Below are 17268 nucleotides of genomic sequence, written 5' to 3' on the forward strand. Positions count from 1 at the left end.
GAGCGAGACACTCCGCTGACAGTCTGCGCTGGATGAAGCCTTGACTAGAAGGTCGTCCAGGTAAGGAATCACTGCCAACCCCTGGAGGTGCAGAACCGCAACCACTGCTGCCATGACCTTGGTGAATACCCGAGGGGCCGTGGCTAACCCGAAGGGGAGAGCCACGAATTGGAAATGTTCCTCTCCGATTGCAAAACGTAGCCAACGCTGGTATGAAACTGAAATTGGCACATGCAGATAGGCATCTCTGATGTCGATGGATGCCGGGAAATCCCCTTGGGTCATTGAGGCAATGACTGATCGCAGAGACTCCATGCGAAAATGCCGCACCTGAACATGCTTGTTGAGAAGCTTGAGATCCAGGATGGGCCGGAAGGAACCATCCTTTTTGGGGACTAGGAAGAGATTTGAGTAGAAACCTCTGAACCGTTCCCGGGCGGGAACCGGTACAATTACTCCGTTGGCCTGCAAGGATGCCACGGCCTGAGAGAAGGCGGCGGCCTTGGAGAAGGGGGGAGTTGGCAGAAAAAATCTGTTTGGCGGGCTGGAAGAGAATTAGATCCTGTAGCCGTGGGAGATGATATCCCGCACCCACTGATCGGAGACGTGTTGAAACCACACGTGGCCAAAGTGGGAGAGCCTGCAACCGACTAAGGACGTTGCTGGCGCGGACAGATAGTCAAGAGGAGGCTGCCTTAGTGGCAGCAGCTCCTGCGGTCTTCTGTGGACGCGCTTTTGGGAGCCAGTTGGATTTCTGGTCCTTGGCTGAGTTAGTGGACGAGGCCGAGGGCTTAGAGGACGACCAGTTGGAGGAACGAAAGGAACGAAACCTCGACTGGTTCCTACCCTGGACAGGTTTCCTGGTTTTGGTTTGTGGCATGGAAGTACTCTTCCCGCCAGTAGCTTCCTTAATAATTTCATCCAGTTGTTCACCGAATAGCCTGGACCCAGCAAAAGGGAGCCCAGCAAGGTACTTCTTTGAAGAAGCATCTGCCTTCCACTCTCGAAGCCACAAGATCCTGCGGATAGCGAGGGAATTAGCCAAAGCCACCGCAGTGCGGTGAGAAGCCTCCAGCATGGCAGACATGGCATAGGATGAAAAAGCTGAAGCTTGGGAAGTTAAGGCAACCATTTCGGGCATAGATTCCCTGGTGAGGGAATGCATCTCCTCTAGAGAAGCAGAGATGGCTTTGAGAGCCCACACTGCTGCAAAAGATGGGGAGAACGAGGCCCCTGCCGCCTCATATACAGATTTGGCTAGAAGGTCATCCTGGCGGTCAGTGGAATCCTTAAGAGAGGTGCCATCAGCCACTGATACAACGGTCCGGGCTGAGAGTCTACACACCGGGGGGTCTACCTTTGGTGAATGAGCCCACTCCTTGACCACCTCAGGTGGAAAGGGAAAACGGTCATCAGAACCACGCTTTGGGAAGCGTTTGTCAGGACAGGCCCTAGGCTTGGTCACAGTGGCCTGAAAACTGGAGTGGTTAAAGAACACACTCCTTGTCCTCTTAGGCAAGGTAAACTGGTGCTTTTCTGCCAGAGAGGGTTGCTCCTCTGATACTGGCGGATTGAGGTCCAGTACAGAATTAATGGACGCAATCAAATCACTAACATCTGAGTCACTTTCGGACAGATCAATGGGGCACATGGAGGTAGCCTCCGAGCCCCCAGTAAAGGCATCCTCCTCGTCCGGCGAGTCAGCTTCTGAAACAGAGCCGCGGGACAAGGAAGGAGAGGGAGCCCTGCGTCTCCTTTTAGGAGGACGGGGTCTGGGACCAGATGATGAATCCTCTGTGAGCTCCGCTGAGAGAGCCCTAGCAGCAGAGGCACCCTGTGAAGGGGGCTGATGCATGTTCAGCAAAGTCCGGGACAGCTGTCCCATGGAGTCGGCAAAAGACTGGGAGATTGACCTAGAGAAGGATTCTACCCAAGCCGGGGGTTCAGCCACAGGAGCTGGAGCAGCCGGAGAGACCACTGGGGGGGCGATTCCAGGCTGAGGCATTGTCAGGTTAGAGCAGGCATCACAATGTGGATATGTGCTCGGTTCAGGCAGCACGAGCTTACATGCAGTGCATACTGAATATAGCTTTGGAGCCTTGCTCCTCGTGTGAGACATGCTGCTGAAGTGGGGGCTCTGCCAGAGTGACCCCCAGAGAGTATATACAGAGGCCCACAACCAGAGGTTGTGGCTTACCAGACCGCTGGAGTGGTGTTGTGTGCCCTCCAGATCCCGAAGCCCGGACCCCAAGCACCTCAGCAGGGATGCTGCAGCCAGTGCTGATTGCAGAGAAAACGCTGATAAAATGGCGCCGGAGCGAGGAGAGGGGGCGGGGCCAACCCTGAGAGCGTGATCTGGAGGGCCAAAGAGACTTACAGGGGAGGAGACATGTACTCAGTGAGGAGTGTCTCTCCCCTGTGCAGAACGGCCGCTGGGCGGAGCCACACTGTCCCTCTGCATGAATGACATGCGAGGGCAGTGAAACCGAAAGTAGGCCTCCGGCGAACCCGGGGCCTAAATTTGAGCGGTGCGGCCGGCGCGCAGGCACCCTCGGCGCGGTTCTCAGGCGACAGCCAGAGAACCGGCCGGAAATGTCAGAAAACTCACTCAGCACACTCTCCCCACATAATAAAGTACAGGGACCCCCAGAATATAAATGTCTCAGGTACTTAGCTTGCTGAGACGCAGGGCCATGTCCCTGGGGATGAGTGCTCCGTCCAGCAGGATCCAGAAGGGCTGCGGATGGAGACCAGTCTCCTGCAAAGCATGGAGAACCGTGCTGGCTCCCACTTCAAGCCAGAGCCCGAGGGATGGTGAAGGAGCGCGGCATGTAAGGCTCCAGCCTTGGAATCAACCTTAACAGCACCGCCGACACAGTGGGGTGAGAAGGGACATGCCGGGGGTCCAGACTTGGACCCGCTTTTCTTCAAAATCTTTCCAAAAATGAAAAATCAGATGAGAATGCATGTGTGGATGTATGCCTCCTGAACACAAAGCAATGAACTGGCTAGATCTGGTTCTCCAGGGGGTGTATAGGCTCAGAGGGAGGAGCTACACTTTTTAGTGTAGTACTTTGTGTGTCCTCCGGAGGCAGAAGCTATACACCCAATGTCTGGGTCTCCCATAGGAACGATAAAGAAAACTAATATCCTGCAGATATAGGGTTAATTGCCTGGTTAATATGGTTTTAAAACCGTGCAGCAGCTGTACTGAAAGTTGGCTACTGGGAAGAAATGAAGTTTATTCCTCCTGGCAGCCTCCGGCTTTCAGTCATAGCAGTGTGGCTCATCTGAGCAGCTTAACATTTGTCCATGAGGGGTCAGATTTTTTTTTTTTTTCCCCACAAACATCATCAAGATCTAAAATATGATGACGCAAATTGTAGCCTTTATGGAGCAATATCAGGTTTTTCATCACCCCTCAGAGACTGGTATTACAGGAGTATGAGATAGGGGACATTTCTGAACAGTTATTACAGCCATACATCATGGCCGCGGCTTAATAAACCACCTTACACTATTATAGATATATATGACGTGAATAATTTGAGTCATCAGGGGACGGTGATCTCACACACGAGCCGGTCTCACTATACCTGTGAAGCTTTGCCATAGATTCCGGCAGGACCATCGGTCTCAGATTCCCCGTCTCCGGTATCATTGTATTTGTAGCCATCTATGCAGCATTCGATAAACTCCATTGAGTTTTCGGTGAGTGTGCCGGTCTTGTCAGTGAACACATATTCCACCTATGAAAAGGAAAGACGCCAGATGGTTTTTCAATTGTCCATTATATCAGGGGTGGACATATCACTGGTGCAACCTGTTGCCCAAGAGGTAAGGGGGCCCATTTCTACCTCCAAAGTAGGAGGAGATGGACTCTTGGGCTGCAGAGGACACATATACTGTTCTTGCACAGAGCCCGCTGTGGCCGCCAGTGCATTATATGGTCTCTATGGTGTGGAGACCTGCAGATATTTATAGTGGCTGCGCCTGGAAAGCAGAACATACATAAGTCCCTCATATAGGAGGGCAATGGAGGAGAGCTGCATAATTGTGAGCATCTCCAACTCCAGCTCGCCCACACATTTTAAATGGACTGTGGGGATATGAGAACAGGTTTTCTAAACTAGACACTCACTTTAATAAATAAGGGAAAGCAAAAATGAACCTGACATATCCATCAATGTCAATGGCTGCTCACTTTCCCCAGTGCCACGTGCTCGCTGACTGGGGGTAACTCGACTCTGCTCTCTTTCAAGCCACACATCCAAGCCCCCTTCACCTCCTGCCGCCTCTAACTGATAAATATTTCCCGGATTTGTACATTCCTTTCCCAAGAAGCTGCAAAAACCCTAGTGCATGCCCTTATTATCTCCCGCCTGGATTATTGCAACCTCCTGCTCTGTGGCCTCCCTTCTAACAGTCTCACACCCCTACAATCTATTCTACACTATGCTGCCCGGTTAATTCACCTCTCCCCCCGCTACTCCCCAACCTCTACTCTCTGCCAATCCCTTCACTGGAATCTCATTACCCAAGGACTCCAGTTCAGAACACTAACCATGACATACAAAGCCATCCACAACCCGTCTCCTCCATACATCTGTGACCTAGTCTCCTGGTATTTACCTGCACGTAACCTCAGATCCTCACAAGACCTCCTTCTCTACTCCCCGCTCATCTCCTCTTCCCACAATTGCGTACAAGATTTCTCCCGTGCATCCCCCATACTCTGGAACTCTCTGCCATAACATATCAGACTCTCGCCTAACATTGAAAGCTTCAAAAAGGAACCTGAAGACCCAACCTCTTCCGACAAGCCTATAACCTGCCGTAACACTCAATCTGATACAGCGCCACACGACCCTCTCCTATTATATCCCTTATAGACTGAGCCCTCGCGGGCAGGGTCCTCTCTCCTCCTGTACCAGTCTGTGCCTTGTTTTGTTTAGGATTATTGTACTTCCCCAATTATGTGTACCCCTCTTCACATGTAAAGCGCCATGGATAAATGGCGATATAATAATAAATAATAATAATAACTTTTTATCCGTGTTTTATAACTTATCCATTTACCTGCCCGAGCTCCTCATTCAGGTCGGAGGTGTTCACCAACGCCCCCTCCTTTATTTCCTCATCGTACATCTCTTTATCCCACGCAATGAAGAACGATCCTAAAAACTTTTGCATTTCCACAGTCACGTACATGGATACAGGAATGATGAAGTTGAACAGAACCATGAAGGAAAGAAAATCTGTAAAAATCTTTAATATCTGCAACAAAAAAAAAAAAATATGTCAACCGATGGTGCAACGTGCCATGTGGACAGTGTCAGACTGGCTACCGGAGGATCCTTCAGTAATACCAGGCCTGGCTGCGGTTACCTGCACTGAACTCCGGAGATCTCACCTGAACTCTGGAGTGCAGCCTGGACTGAACTCAGGGTTTGCAGGACTGAACCGCGAGTGCCGACTGATTCCCCGGCCATTGCGGTTCAGTTCATGATGACAGCTGTGGAGACGCCAGGCTGTACTCTAAGGCTATGTGTCCACGGTAGAATGTTGCTGCGGATTTTTCTGCATGAAAATCTGCGACTTTCGCGGCAAATCCGCACCTTTTTTTTGCCGCGGATTTACTGCGGATTTTTTTTTTTCCCCCATTCTATAGCCAAAATCCGGATCAAAATCCACAACAATAATTGACATGCTGCAGATTTTTCCGGATCAAAATCCGCGGCAAATCCGCCGCGGAAAAATCCGCAGCATGGACACAGCATTTCCAAAATGCCATTGAAATGGCTTGGAAGTGCCGCTGCTGCAGATTTTCGGAAAATCCGCGGCTTTTCCGCAAGAAATCCGCGGCAAAATCCGCGCATTTTCCGCAGCGTGGACACATGGCCTAAAGCTGTCACCTGAGCTCCGGAGATCAGTCCAGCCTATCCGCAGCTGTGACATGAAACACAATCGCCGGGGAATCAGTCAGCGCTTGCGGTTCAGTCCTGCAAACCCCGAGTTCAGTCCAGGCTGCACTCCGGAGTTCAATGCACTTAACCACGGCCAGGACTGGTATTACTCAAGGTTCTTCCGGTAGCCAGTCCCATTCTGCACGTGGATATAGCAAATTGCATCACAAGACACTAAGGCTGCTTTCACACATCTGGTTTTTCCTGTGAGGCACAATCCGGCGCTTTGCAGCAAAAAAACGCAACCATTTTTTTTTTGCCGCCGGTTGCGTTTTTTTTTGCATAGACTTACATTAGTGCCGTATTGTGCCGCATGGGCTTGCATTCCGTCCGGTTTTTGCCGCATGCGGCAGATTTTTCCGATGCGCCGACCGGATGGAACGTTGCCTGGCACGTTTTTTTGTCCGGCGATTTGCAATGCATGCCGGCCGCTGCATGCGTTTTTTTCCACTGCGCATGCTCAGTAGTCTGCCGCAAGCGTCAAAAAACGGACAGACCGCATGTAAAAAAACGTATGCAAAGGATGCGGTATTGTCGCCGCATCCGTTGCATAGGTTTTAGAGCCGGATTGGCCGTCTCTGCTAAAACCGGAGGTGCGAAAGCAGCCTGATACAGCTTAATGGCGCTTCTTCAACAAATTCTGAAACCACCTGCAAATAAAAACACCCGCGTGTACTCTTCTCAATTCGTAACGTTATCCTTACAAAAAATATTCTGAGCTTAGCACCAACACTGGATATCCTCACAAAATAACAGTGCACATGCATTGAAAGGACGTTTTGTGCTAATACAATGCAACAAATACCTTAAAGGACTCCTTTTCCTTGCGGGTTTTCTCGTTGTACCACGGCTCGTCATTGGCCGGATTGCTCTGCCATACGTACTTCAATGTGGTACAGATGGAAGCTTTGGAGACCAGGATGAACAGATACACTATCAAAAAGGCATTGATTGATCTGCATTACAAAAAGAAACAAAAACGGGATTGTTTTAGTAAACCACTGAGTGGAAGGTTGATACGAGGGAACTCTGTAGTCATCATACTTCTGCTCATCTTTTTGACTTTATAAAGTCTGTGTAGACTGCAGAACCAAAGGGCTTTGGGCAATGCAAAGAATAATCCTATACACCATAGCTCACAAGATGCAGCGACTTCTCAACACAAAGAGGAGCTTCCACCTTTGTGGAAACAGAAGGAGCTACAGAAATCGGGGATGATACATTTCCTCTGAGTTTGTAACAAAGTTAAATGCCCAAAAGGTTTTTTCAATTGCTATTTTTGTTGTCCCTCAAGATGCTGCCTTCCATTATAAGAATCTTAAAAAGCAGCTTCACTTGCCAGAATGCATTTTTAGAGAACTTCTCTGCATTGTAAGTGGTACGGTAATCGTTCCCTTTACGTCCGGTTACATGAAGATGCCGAGCTTCATACTGAGCACACGGGGATAACGGTTGTGCTGCTACAATCTGCTGACGTTCCGCCGCAGGAATAGATTTCCGCTATGACCATGATATTCTTCAGAGGACTTACAGGGGTTTAACCCATTACACATTTAGCACCATAAATATAGGGTATCAGAACCCTTAATATTTGCTAAGGGGTTGGCAGCACTAGACCCCTAGTTATCCCAGGGCAGCCTCAGCAGCACCCTGATTGGAAAAGAGGGAAGAAACTAAAGGCCGCTTTACACGCAACGACATCGCTAACGAGATGTCGCTGGGGGGTCACAGAATTCGTGACGCACATCCGGCGTCGTTAGCAACGTCGTTGTGTGTGACACTTACCAGCGGCCGCTAACGATCCGAAAAACGGGAAAGATCGTTGACACGTCGTTCCTTTCCCAAATATCATTCCTCGTTTGGGACGCAGGTTGCTCGTCGTTCCTGAGGCAGCACACATCGCTACGTGTGACTCCCCGGGAACAACAACAGCGTTCCTGCGTCTTCCGGCAACGAGGTGGGAGTGACGCTCGTGCGGTTGCTCTCCACCCCTATTGGTGGCCTGCTGTGTTACGTCGCTGTGACGCCGCATGAACAAACCCCTAAAAAAAAAAAAAAAAAGTTTGTTCGGCAGCCACAGCGACGTCGTTAGGAAGGTATGTTGGTGTGACGCGTACCAGCGATATTGTTCGCCACGGGCAGCGATTTGCCCGTGACGCACGAACAATGGGGCGGGTGCGATCGCTGGCGATGTCGCTGCGTATAAAGTGGCCTTAAGGCCCATTGCTCTATTCAATCATTCTCCACAGGACTGATAAAGGTTGAGTGCGGTGTTCAGACCTAAGGACAATGAATTCAGCGGTGGGTCCATTCAAACAGGGAACTTCTGAACCCCGTCCTCAGGACTGATGTGGGTCCCAGAGATGGGACCTATGCAATCAGCAAGTTATCCCTAGTCCTGTGGATAGCTTCCTGTACGGTTCAACCCCTTTAAGGTTTCCTAAACTTGAATCAATGTGAAGACCCCTCACGGATCCAGAGGAGAGGGGGTGCTCAGGTCTTGTGTAGTCAATTTCCATGAGAACTGTTGTTAAATGAGTAAATGATGGAAGAGTTTTCCATTTTAGCCTTCTACCCCACAACCCCCCATGAACCCTCCTGACACGCAGTGGTCCGCTTGCTTACTACATTCCTTATCCTCACTGCCTGTCCTTGAGCTAACAAGACCGAAGGAAATCCTTTAATTAGAAATCTCCTGGAAGATTATATTGAGAGGTCTGGAAAAAAAGAACAAGAAAAAAACAACCTTGTCCTGGTTGACAGGAAATGCAGGGACGGCTTATCTGAGCAGATAGAAGGTCGGAGTCAGCAGCCGACATGGGAACCTACTCCACAAGCTCTGGGAACGTGTCCCTAATACGGAAACACACTCACTTCTCCACCGCAGAGCGCTTCTGGGACTTTCCTTGGTAGTTTAAAGCCATTTTGGTCTCCATGCCGGTGTACACTGCGACTCCTGCAGAACACAAAAGACAGGACTGAACACGGGCCAAATCCCTGCCGAGAGCAGATAACAGGGCAGCAATGCCGGGCGTTTCAGACACCTCCAGTGCAAGGTGAAACATATAAACCATGCCGTGTGTACACAAATGCAGCGCTAACTAACAGACATAATTACTTTGGTGTGACGGCTTCTACTTTTATTTTCCTTAGCTTTAACTTTTCAGATTTCCTGGTTCCTTGCAGTCATTGGGCTACAGAGGGAACGCCATCCAAAAATACAGATTTTTATGTTATGTACCACACATTGACGCGGCCCTCCAGCATCATCTGCTGGTGCACAGTCACACGGGTGACTTCTTTAAAGGTGCATTCTCCAGTTTGGAAGTTATCTCCTACCTATGGGGTAGAGGACGGCGTCTCCATTGCCGTGGTTCAGGATGCTGGAATCCCCAACGATCCCGAGAACAGAGACTTTGCGCATTATCGCTTCATTCATTCTTACGGGAGTGCCGGAGATCAATTGTGCACAGCGCTCGCTATCTCTGACAATCCCATCTAGAATGAATGGATCAGCAGAAGAGCGCATGATCAACCACCGCTCCAGTCACACAGCGCTGAAGAGCCTCAGCTCTCGGGACTGGTGGTGTCCAAGTGGCCAGACCACCAGCATCCAGAAAGTTATCCCCTATGACAGGGAGAGGACATAACTTCCAAATATGAGAATACCCCATTAAGGTCTAACACGCTCACAGAGATCCATAACATCCCCTGACACATCCGTTTCACGAATTGTATCCGAAGTGAATCAGCAAGTGTCCACACAGTCTCCATTATCTGGGTGTTGGCGCCTCCTCTTTTGGCTATCTTTGTCCTCCTTCTGAAGCCGGGGTGCATGACGCGTCCTACGTCATCTACACTAGCTGGCATTGAGGTCCTGCGCAGAAGCACTACAATACTTTGATCTGTCCTGCTCAGGGCTTATCAAAATGCGCCTGTGCAGAACCTCAGTGTCGACTAGTGTGGATGACGTAGGACATGTAATGCACCCTGGCTTCAGAAGAAGGAGGACAAAGATGGCCTAAAGAGGAAGCGCCGGTACCAGAGAACAAAGACACCCATCCAACCAGTCTGCACCGCACCGCCCATTAGGTGAGTATTATAAAGTGATTTTTACGCTCTACACAGCGGCCTGGGCTCTTATATACAGCATGTTAGAATGCTGTATATATAAGAGCCCACTGGTGGTGGCCGCAGCTTATAGGCCCCAAATCTGGTGGCAGGTTCCCTTTAATCTGTTGTGCATAATTGGCACCTGCCTAACTTTGGGGGAAAGAACGTCTGACTGTAGTGGTCTCCGTAAGAAATATGGTTGTGGCGGGTATAACAAATACACTAATAAAATCCTGGCCTTTGAGCAAAGCAGGACAGATGAAAATGCCTTATATTTACCATAAATCCACTTTGTATTTTTTAACGTCGCTCCCTTCAGCAGCAAATTGTCAGGACCCAAAGATCTAAGTAAAATGAAACGACAGCGCGGTATTACAGAAAGGACACTTTTGGCAATTTAAAAGAAAAAAGTGTGGAAAGTGAATGGACAACAATTTTGGGGGGGTCCACATCTTCTAGGAAACGTGAAGGGATATTCCCATCTTATCTGTAAATGTCTTAGAGATATAGCGCACCACAGGCATACCCCTTCCGTAGTGTCAATATGATGTAGTTTTCATAAAATCCCATTTTACTATGCGCAGTAGAACCATTACTGATCTGCACAGGCTCAGGAGTCGTCCATATTTAGCAGCTGTCGTCCTCCATGTGCCTCTGGATGACGGATTGTATCCTATGCACGTGAGTAGGAAATCCACTGTCAGCGGTGGGGTACAGGGGGTCCACAGCTTATATGGACCAACTCCGGGCTGCACAGGTATATTAGGGGGGACAAGGAAGACACAAGCAGTGGGGAGGGGCGTCTGACCTAATCCACCGAGGACAGACTGACATGGATGACCGACTACTGCAAACATACACTATATTGACAAGTAAGGGACAAGCCACTGAGATTACCGCATCTGTCACAAATTCACTAGTTTATGGGACGGCATAAACCTGCCGACATATCCCCCCGTCAGTGCAGTCATGTATTGCTGGAAATATCAACAATACCACTAAAGAGGGGGGAACGTCCAACATGTCACCGCACACATACAGGCCTCATCATAGGACAACACAAAGGGTCCATCAAGGGACCAGACAACATATCCACGGAGAAGTAGAGGGTTGGTAGGTGATATTTTTTTTTCTGACCATTGTGCACTGCGTATAATACAAAATATGCATTACCATTAGCAAGGAGGGGTTAAAGGGAATCTGTCACAAGATTTGTCCCCTAACAGCTGCGGCCACCACCAATGAACTCATATATACTGCATTCCAGAATTAAATACAAGAGCCCAGGCCATTGTGTAGAACGTAAAAAACACCCTCTATTATACTCACCTGCGGGGCGGTCGGGTCCGATGGTGTCGCAGGTCTCAGTCCAATGCCTCCTCTCTTCCTTCCATCGCCGCCCTTCTTCCCAGCTCCATGTGGGAAATGCATCCTACATCATCCACACAGGCCTTAATCATGCTCCTGCGCATGCACACTTCTCTCTGCGCTGCTGAGGGCAGATCAAAGTATTGTTGTGCGCATGCATGGGTGGTGTTTGACCTTTCCCCGCACCTGCGCATTACAGTACTTTGATCTGCCCGCAGAAGCAGAGAGAAGTGTGTGTACAGAGGCGCACAATGCTGGCCTGTGTGGATGATGTAGGACGTGTCATCCACATGGAGCAGGGAAGGAGGACGGTGATAGGAAGAAAAGAGGAGGTGCTGAACCGAGAGCAGTGATGCCCATCGGACCCGACCGCCCCCCAAGGTGAGTATTATAAAGGTTTTTTTACATTCTACACAGGGACCTGGGCTCTTATATACAGCATTCTAGAATACTGTATATAAGAGCCCACTGGTCATGGCTGCAGCTTATAGGGGGACAAATCTGATGACAGGTTCCCTTTAAAAATAGTGTAATAATAACAACCTCCAAAAAAGAAGCCTGGCTACATCAATCATCGTACCTCGCTTTGACCTCCTGATTAGTGTGGATGTTCATTCGTCCGACAAACCTAAAGAAAGAAAAAAAAGATTTTTAGTGTAATCCTTCATTACACTAATACAGTACCATTTGTCATGTTTCCTGTACTCCCAGTATTCCCCCTCTCAAAGAGTGATTTTAGGCACACCTGAAATTTTTAGGCAGATTTTGTGACCTTTTTGAGCTGAGAAGTAGAGATGAGTGAACCTTTAGAGGTTCGGTCTGCGGGCAGCAAACAAACCGAATCTCAACTGGTCCAAACTTGGCCCGAGGAGGTTCGGAACCACTGACTGGCAGTTTGAGTCTTCGTCCACATACAGCCAGCCATAAGCAGATGACTTCCGAGGGAGTGGGAGCGATGATCTTCATTATTTTTTTTTTTTTTTTTGGTACATACTACACCTGTACATGCTGTTGTTACCCCCAGTGTGAGCCAAACACACACTGCAAGTGGTTCGCACTGGGCTGAGCACCGAGCGTACCCGAGCACAGCGATGCTCGCACGAGTTAAGTTCGCATGTAAAGTATCCGAACTCCAAACCCAAACTGTTTTTTTTTTTTTTTTTTTTTTAAGTTTGTGTACGGTTCCAAAACCGAACCTCGGGTTTCCTCATCTCTACTAAGAGGTCTCAAAAAAGGTAAAATGCAAAAATAAAGGAGCACTTTTGTTTTTTGGCAAAATGAACCATGTGTCAATTTAAATCATTTGGTGGAAAAAACCCAAAAACTATGCTACACCACAAGACAAAAAGAAAAAAAATCCATGCCACACCACAAAAAAACCCCACAAAGACCAACACACACAAAAAACAAAGCAAAAAAAAAAACAAAGAAGAAGTAGATGATGAAATCGGAGCCCTAAGGGCAAAGACATGAAATATGGTTTGTTTTTTATTGAACTACAAAAGGTCTTTTCAAGGCCGACTTCTCCTGAACAGGTCTGTTGTAATATGGCAAAAATGAAGACAAGTTAACCCTTCCCGTCTGTGGCTCTATAGATAACCCTGCGACTGGTTTTAGGTGAGGGCGTTACAGTTGCACCAGTATTTCTGATGGAAACCCCGGGCTGACCGGTATCTACGGACTCACACGGCTCTCAGAAGCTCCCCGTTCAGGGTGGTCGGGATGGACTTTGTAACTTATGGCCATTTTCAGACAAGCAGATTACAGTGGAACCTCGGTTTACGAGTAACTTGGTGTGTGAGTATTTCGCTATATGAGAAAACCTTGCTGTAAATTTGTAACTCAGCTTACGAGCATGCTTTGTTGTACGAGCAAATACTCACCGCACACACTTCCGGTTCCGTACTTTCACCGTGCTCTGACCCGCTCTTTCAGTCTGCACAAACACGCACGCACACACATGATGTTCACCTTACCTTCCGTTCATTCGCCGGCCTCCTGGTGTATCGGGTAACCATCGCGACGAAGGAAGAACTTCCGCTGTCAGCCGCTACTCAAAGGCAGCGCGCTGGCCAATCAGAGGCAAGCGGCTCATGCCTTTGACGTCAGTGCTCTGGCAGTGGAAGCTTTGGCATCGGTCGCGATGGTTACCCGATACACATCCTGTACCGGCGAACTACAAGAACTGGGTGGCCGGTGATGGAATGGATGGCAAGGTGAGCATAATATGTGCGTGCGTGTTCGTACATGTGTGGAATGGCACAAGATGGGACATTGAACAAGTTGTGGAACGAATTGTCTGAGCTTGCATTATTTCCTACGGGAAATTTTGCTTTGCTAAACGAGCAACTTGGTCTACAAGAACACTCCCAGAACGGATTGTTCTCGTAAACCAAGGTTCTACTGTACGGACATAAGGCCCAGTTTTCGACAGCACAGTTTTAGGGTGAGGCATCCGAGTGACCCCAAGACTTGACTCCTTTAATGGTTGTTGTATCTCATACCCAGCTTACCTTTCACCTCATTACGAGACGTGCATTCTTCATCTGTCTGGACTGTGTCGTTAAGGTGTTAGGTCAACAATGGATATAACCTGACTCACTACTTCTGTAATACTCCACACATCTCCGGAAAGCCAAACAGAAATCTCTGAACATTCTCTAACCCAAGTCTGTGACACATTATACAGTCACCAGATACAGCGCCGCGCTCCAGATAATCACAGACAATACCAGCTGATTTGTTTGCGTTTGTTTCTCTGGTATTATAGAGGATGCGGCTTGGGAGTAAAGCTGTGATTGTGACCTCGTAGAAACAATTCCTCCCGTGTCGGAAGCCGAGATTTCCCCAGAAGGAAACCCTGTACTTGAAACCGTCAGAAAAATCAGAAGATTGTGTAATTAAAAGTTCCCGAAACAGTGTAATTGAATGCTCTAGTTATTTTAATTAAGACCGGATTCTTAATTAAATGCTTTAAGCCATAGTCTTGTAATTTCTTGGAAAAAAAAAAAAATCTTGATGAATAATGATTCAGCGTGGAGATGGGAACAAGGGCACCAGCCGAAATACTAGAAATCTACAGAATTCCCCTCTACGTGTTTGGTCATTTCTCTTTCTGTGATATCACCTAACGTGTATTTACACTCAACATTGAAGTGGAAACCCGAAGCCGTAAGGTTATGAAAAGTGAAGAAGACGCCGGCGTCTCTTAGATCTGCAAGTGATCACATTTCCAAAAACGAGCTCCAATCTGTGCCATGTGGGAAGGAAATAAAAGCCACATGGAAAGAAAAAAAAATAAAAATTGAAACCTCAAAAATTGGATCAAACCTTGCGGAACGACTGGAAAAAAAAATTGGCAAGTTCATCACTCTAGCACTGGGGTCACAAACATGCGGCCCCTCAGGCGGCTTTTCTTGAAGTTGAGGCCCACAGGCACTTGCCCCCCTTGGCGATCGAAGCAGTCAGCGTGTTGGTACAAATGGATGTTTGCCCGCAACTGTCTTGCTCTCTCTGAGTCTGCACAACTATTCCAATGGCAGCCCCTGACCAATCAGAGGCAAGCAGCTGACATGTATGATATCAGCTGCCTACTTCTGATTGGCCAGAGTCTGCCTAAGTTGTGCAGAGAAAGCTGGATTCTGCACAGCGCCGGCAAAAACGTCCGACTGAATTTCAGATGAAGCGCTAACAGCGGCAGCCTCTGCCCCGGCCTTGATAGTCAAGGGAGAAACGTGTCTGTGGGCCGCAAGAAGGAGGGAAGAGGACACCGAGGGAATGGAGTACAGGTGACAAAAAAAACAACAAACAAACAAAATAAAGCATGACTTTTTTTTTACCATCAAATTTTTTTTTTTTTTTTTTTAATATTTAAACAAAAAAAAAAAAAGGACACGTTTGTTATGATAAACAAGTGAAAAATGTTCAAAAACAGTGATCCATAAGGTGTATACAAAAAAAATCTATAAATAAATATAGTTCCAATAAAAATGTCACTTTCTCCTGCAAACTATGCGGCCCCCCAAATTATTTTTTTCTATGTGCGACCCATATACCCAGTCGAGTTTGAGACCCCTGTTCTAGCAAATCACAACACGTACACCAAGTTGTCAGCACTGCTCAAAGTTGCCTGTCACCATGGTTGAGAGAACAACAATAAAATAGACAACATGAGGTGCACAGAGGCAAACCTATGCAGATTGTCAGATTAGAAAAGTGGCAAAAAGTGATCCATTCTGTACTGCAAGTGGACGTCACTAAGTGTTAGGTGTCAAACAGTGACTGGACAAACTATCAGAAGACGTTTGCATAATCATGGGCTACGAATCACAGGTGCAACTAGAAGTGCATCATTGACCTCACACCAACACTATCACGGGGTATGTAATGACAGACAGGGGGCTCCTGCGAGGTCCTTTATCTCAGAGGTAGGCTTGATAGTAGCCAGGTCCGAGCCCTCAACGTGACCCTAACTCGTGTCCGAACCCTGATCTTATTCCCCCTATCCCACAATGACAAAACCCTACAAAAAGACAAGGGAGAACGGAAACTCATACACAGCACTCAAAATACACAGGAGTACATATGTGTACTGGGGAACAACGAAAAAGGAAGGATATAACGCACAACAGGGGAATGCTCACACCACTCAAAGGCGCAACACGGATCACCATTAACAGGATAACCACCAAGACCAGGATCGCTAGACCTTAAAGGGAATCGGTAATCTGGTTGTTGCTACCTCATCTGAGAGCAGAATGATGTAGACAAAGAGACCCTGAATCCAACAATAAATTTCTTAGATTACTGGGTGCAGCTGTTCTAACACAATAAGAATTTTTAGATTTAGCCATGTAGCAGAGTTCAGAGAGCCTCCCAGCCCACACACTATGCTCGATATAGAGATTGTACATTGACAGTAAGGTGTCAGAGGAAAGGACCTGCAGAACTGGTCTGCATGTGACATCGTAGTCTGAGCAATGATAAGGGTCCTGCTGCTTAAAAAACACATGGCAAACAACAGATTGGATCTTGACAAGACCGGCATCCCTGAGTTCTCAGTATTAACTCCTGCAGCATGCTGCCTTCAGATTACATAGCCTGCTGACAGATTCCCTTTAATAAGCTCACTAATATTTGCCCAGGTATAAGTGTGTGGATTCTGCCTAATCAGCCACCGAACTAGCTAATCAAGGGGTCATCAACGGCTAGTCTGAACAGGCCATAAGGATAGGCCATAAATATCCAAACATTATGCAGACTAGACTCCCTTTCCTGTAATTTGGTTGTTGAGAATGATCCCGGCCTGGCACTTACTTGTAAAGGTCAGGCTGGGGCTGTTCACATTCAATAGTGGCCGTGAGACTGTCCACTGCTTCAGCATTGCACAAAACAGAGGTTTCCCGCACGGCATAATAGGTCTGCAACAGAAAGAAAAAGATAATTAAGTACACCCCAATTAAACATGTCTGTATATAGGATGATGAATAGATGCTTGGACCATGGTAATTTTCCTGTACAAAAACAGTGTTGCCAGCTTTATTCCGCCCAGAAATTTAGTATAATATATCAGACCCTTGGACTTTGGAGCCTATATATAGGACTGGTCTCACTTAATTATCAGCAGCACCATGAATGATGGAAACACTGCTAAAATCAAACGCTAAGCTTCCCTGCTATTTATAGAGCAGAGCACACGTCCAAATTATTTTGGTTGCCAAGATTTTTTTTTTTCCAATGTGCCATCATTATTCAGGTTACTGCCACGGAGAGCTGCAATGTGCCGCTCTGCAGAGGGATGAGCGAGCTGCGGAGCTGATAA

At 47.8% G+C, this 17268-nt stretch overlaps 1 protein-coding gene across 1 annotated transcript in view; it reads right to left on the reverse strand.

Moving 5' to 3' along the window:
• The window catches only part of LOC142251825 (phospholipid-transporting ATPase IG-like), a 223007-nt gene that overhangs the window by 77469 nt on the left and 128270 nt on the right, over positions 1 to 17268 (reverse strand). Inside the window, exons 7-13 of the mRNA XM_075324873.1 lie at positions 16764 to 16867; positions 12028 to 12075; positions 10359 to 10423; positions 8841 to 8922; positions 6772 to 6922; positions 5080 to 5277; positions 3597 to 3749 (exon numbers count right to left, since the gene is read on the reverse strand). Coding sequence (XP_075180988.1) covers positions 3597 to 3749; positions 5080 to 5277; positions 6772 to 6922; positions 8841 to 8922; positions 10359 to 10423; positions 12028 to 12075; positions 16764 to 16867 — 801 coding nt within the window. The remainder of the gene's footprint in view (positions 1 to 3596; positions 3750 to 5079; positions 5278 to 6771; positions 6923 to 8840; positions 8923 to 10358; positions 10424 to 12027; positions 12076 to 16763; positions 16868 to 17268) is intronic.

This window comes from Anomaloglossus baeobatrachus, chromosome 9 (assembly GCF_048569485.1).
Source record: "Anomaloglossus baeobatrachus isolate aAnoBae1 chromosome 9, aAnoBae1.hap1, whole genome shotgun sequence".
Lineage (NCBI taxonomy): Eukaryota > Metazoa > Chordata > Amphibia > Anura > Aromobatidae > Anomaloglossus > Anomaloglossus baeobatrachus.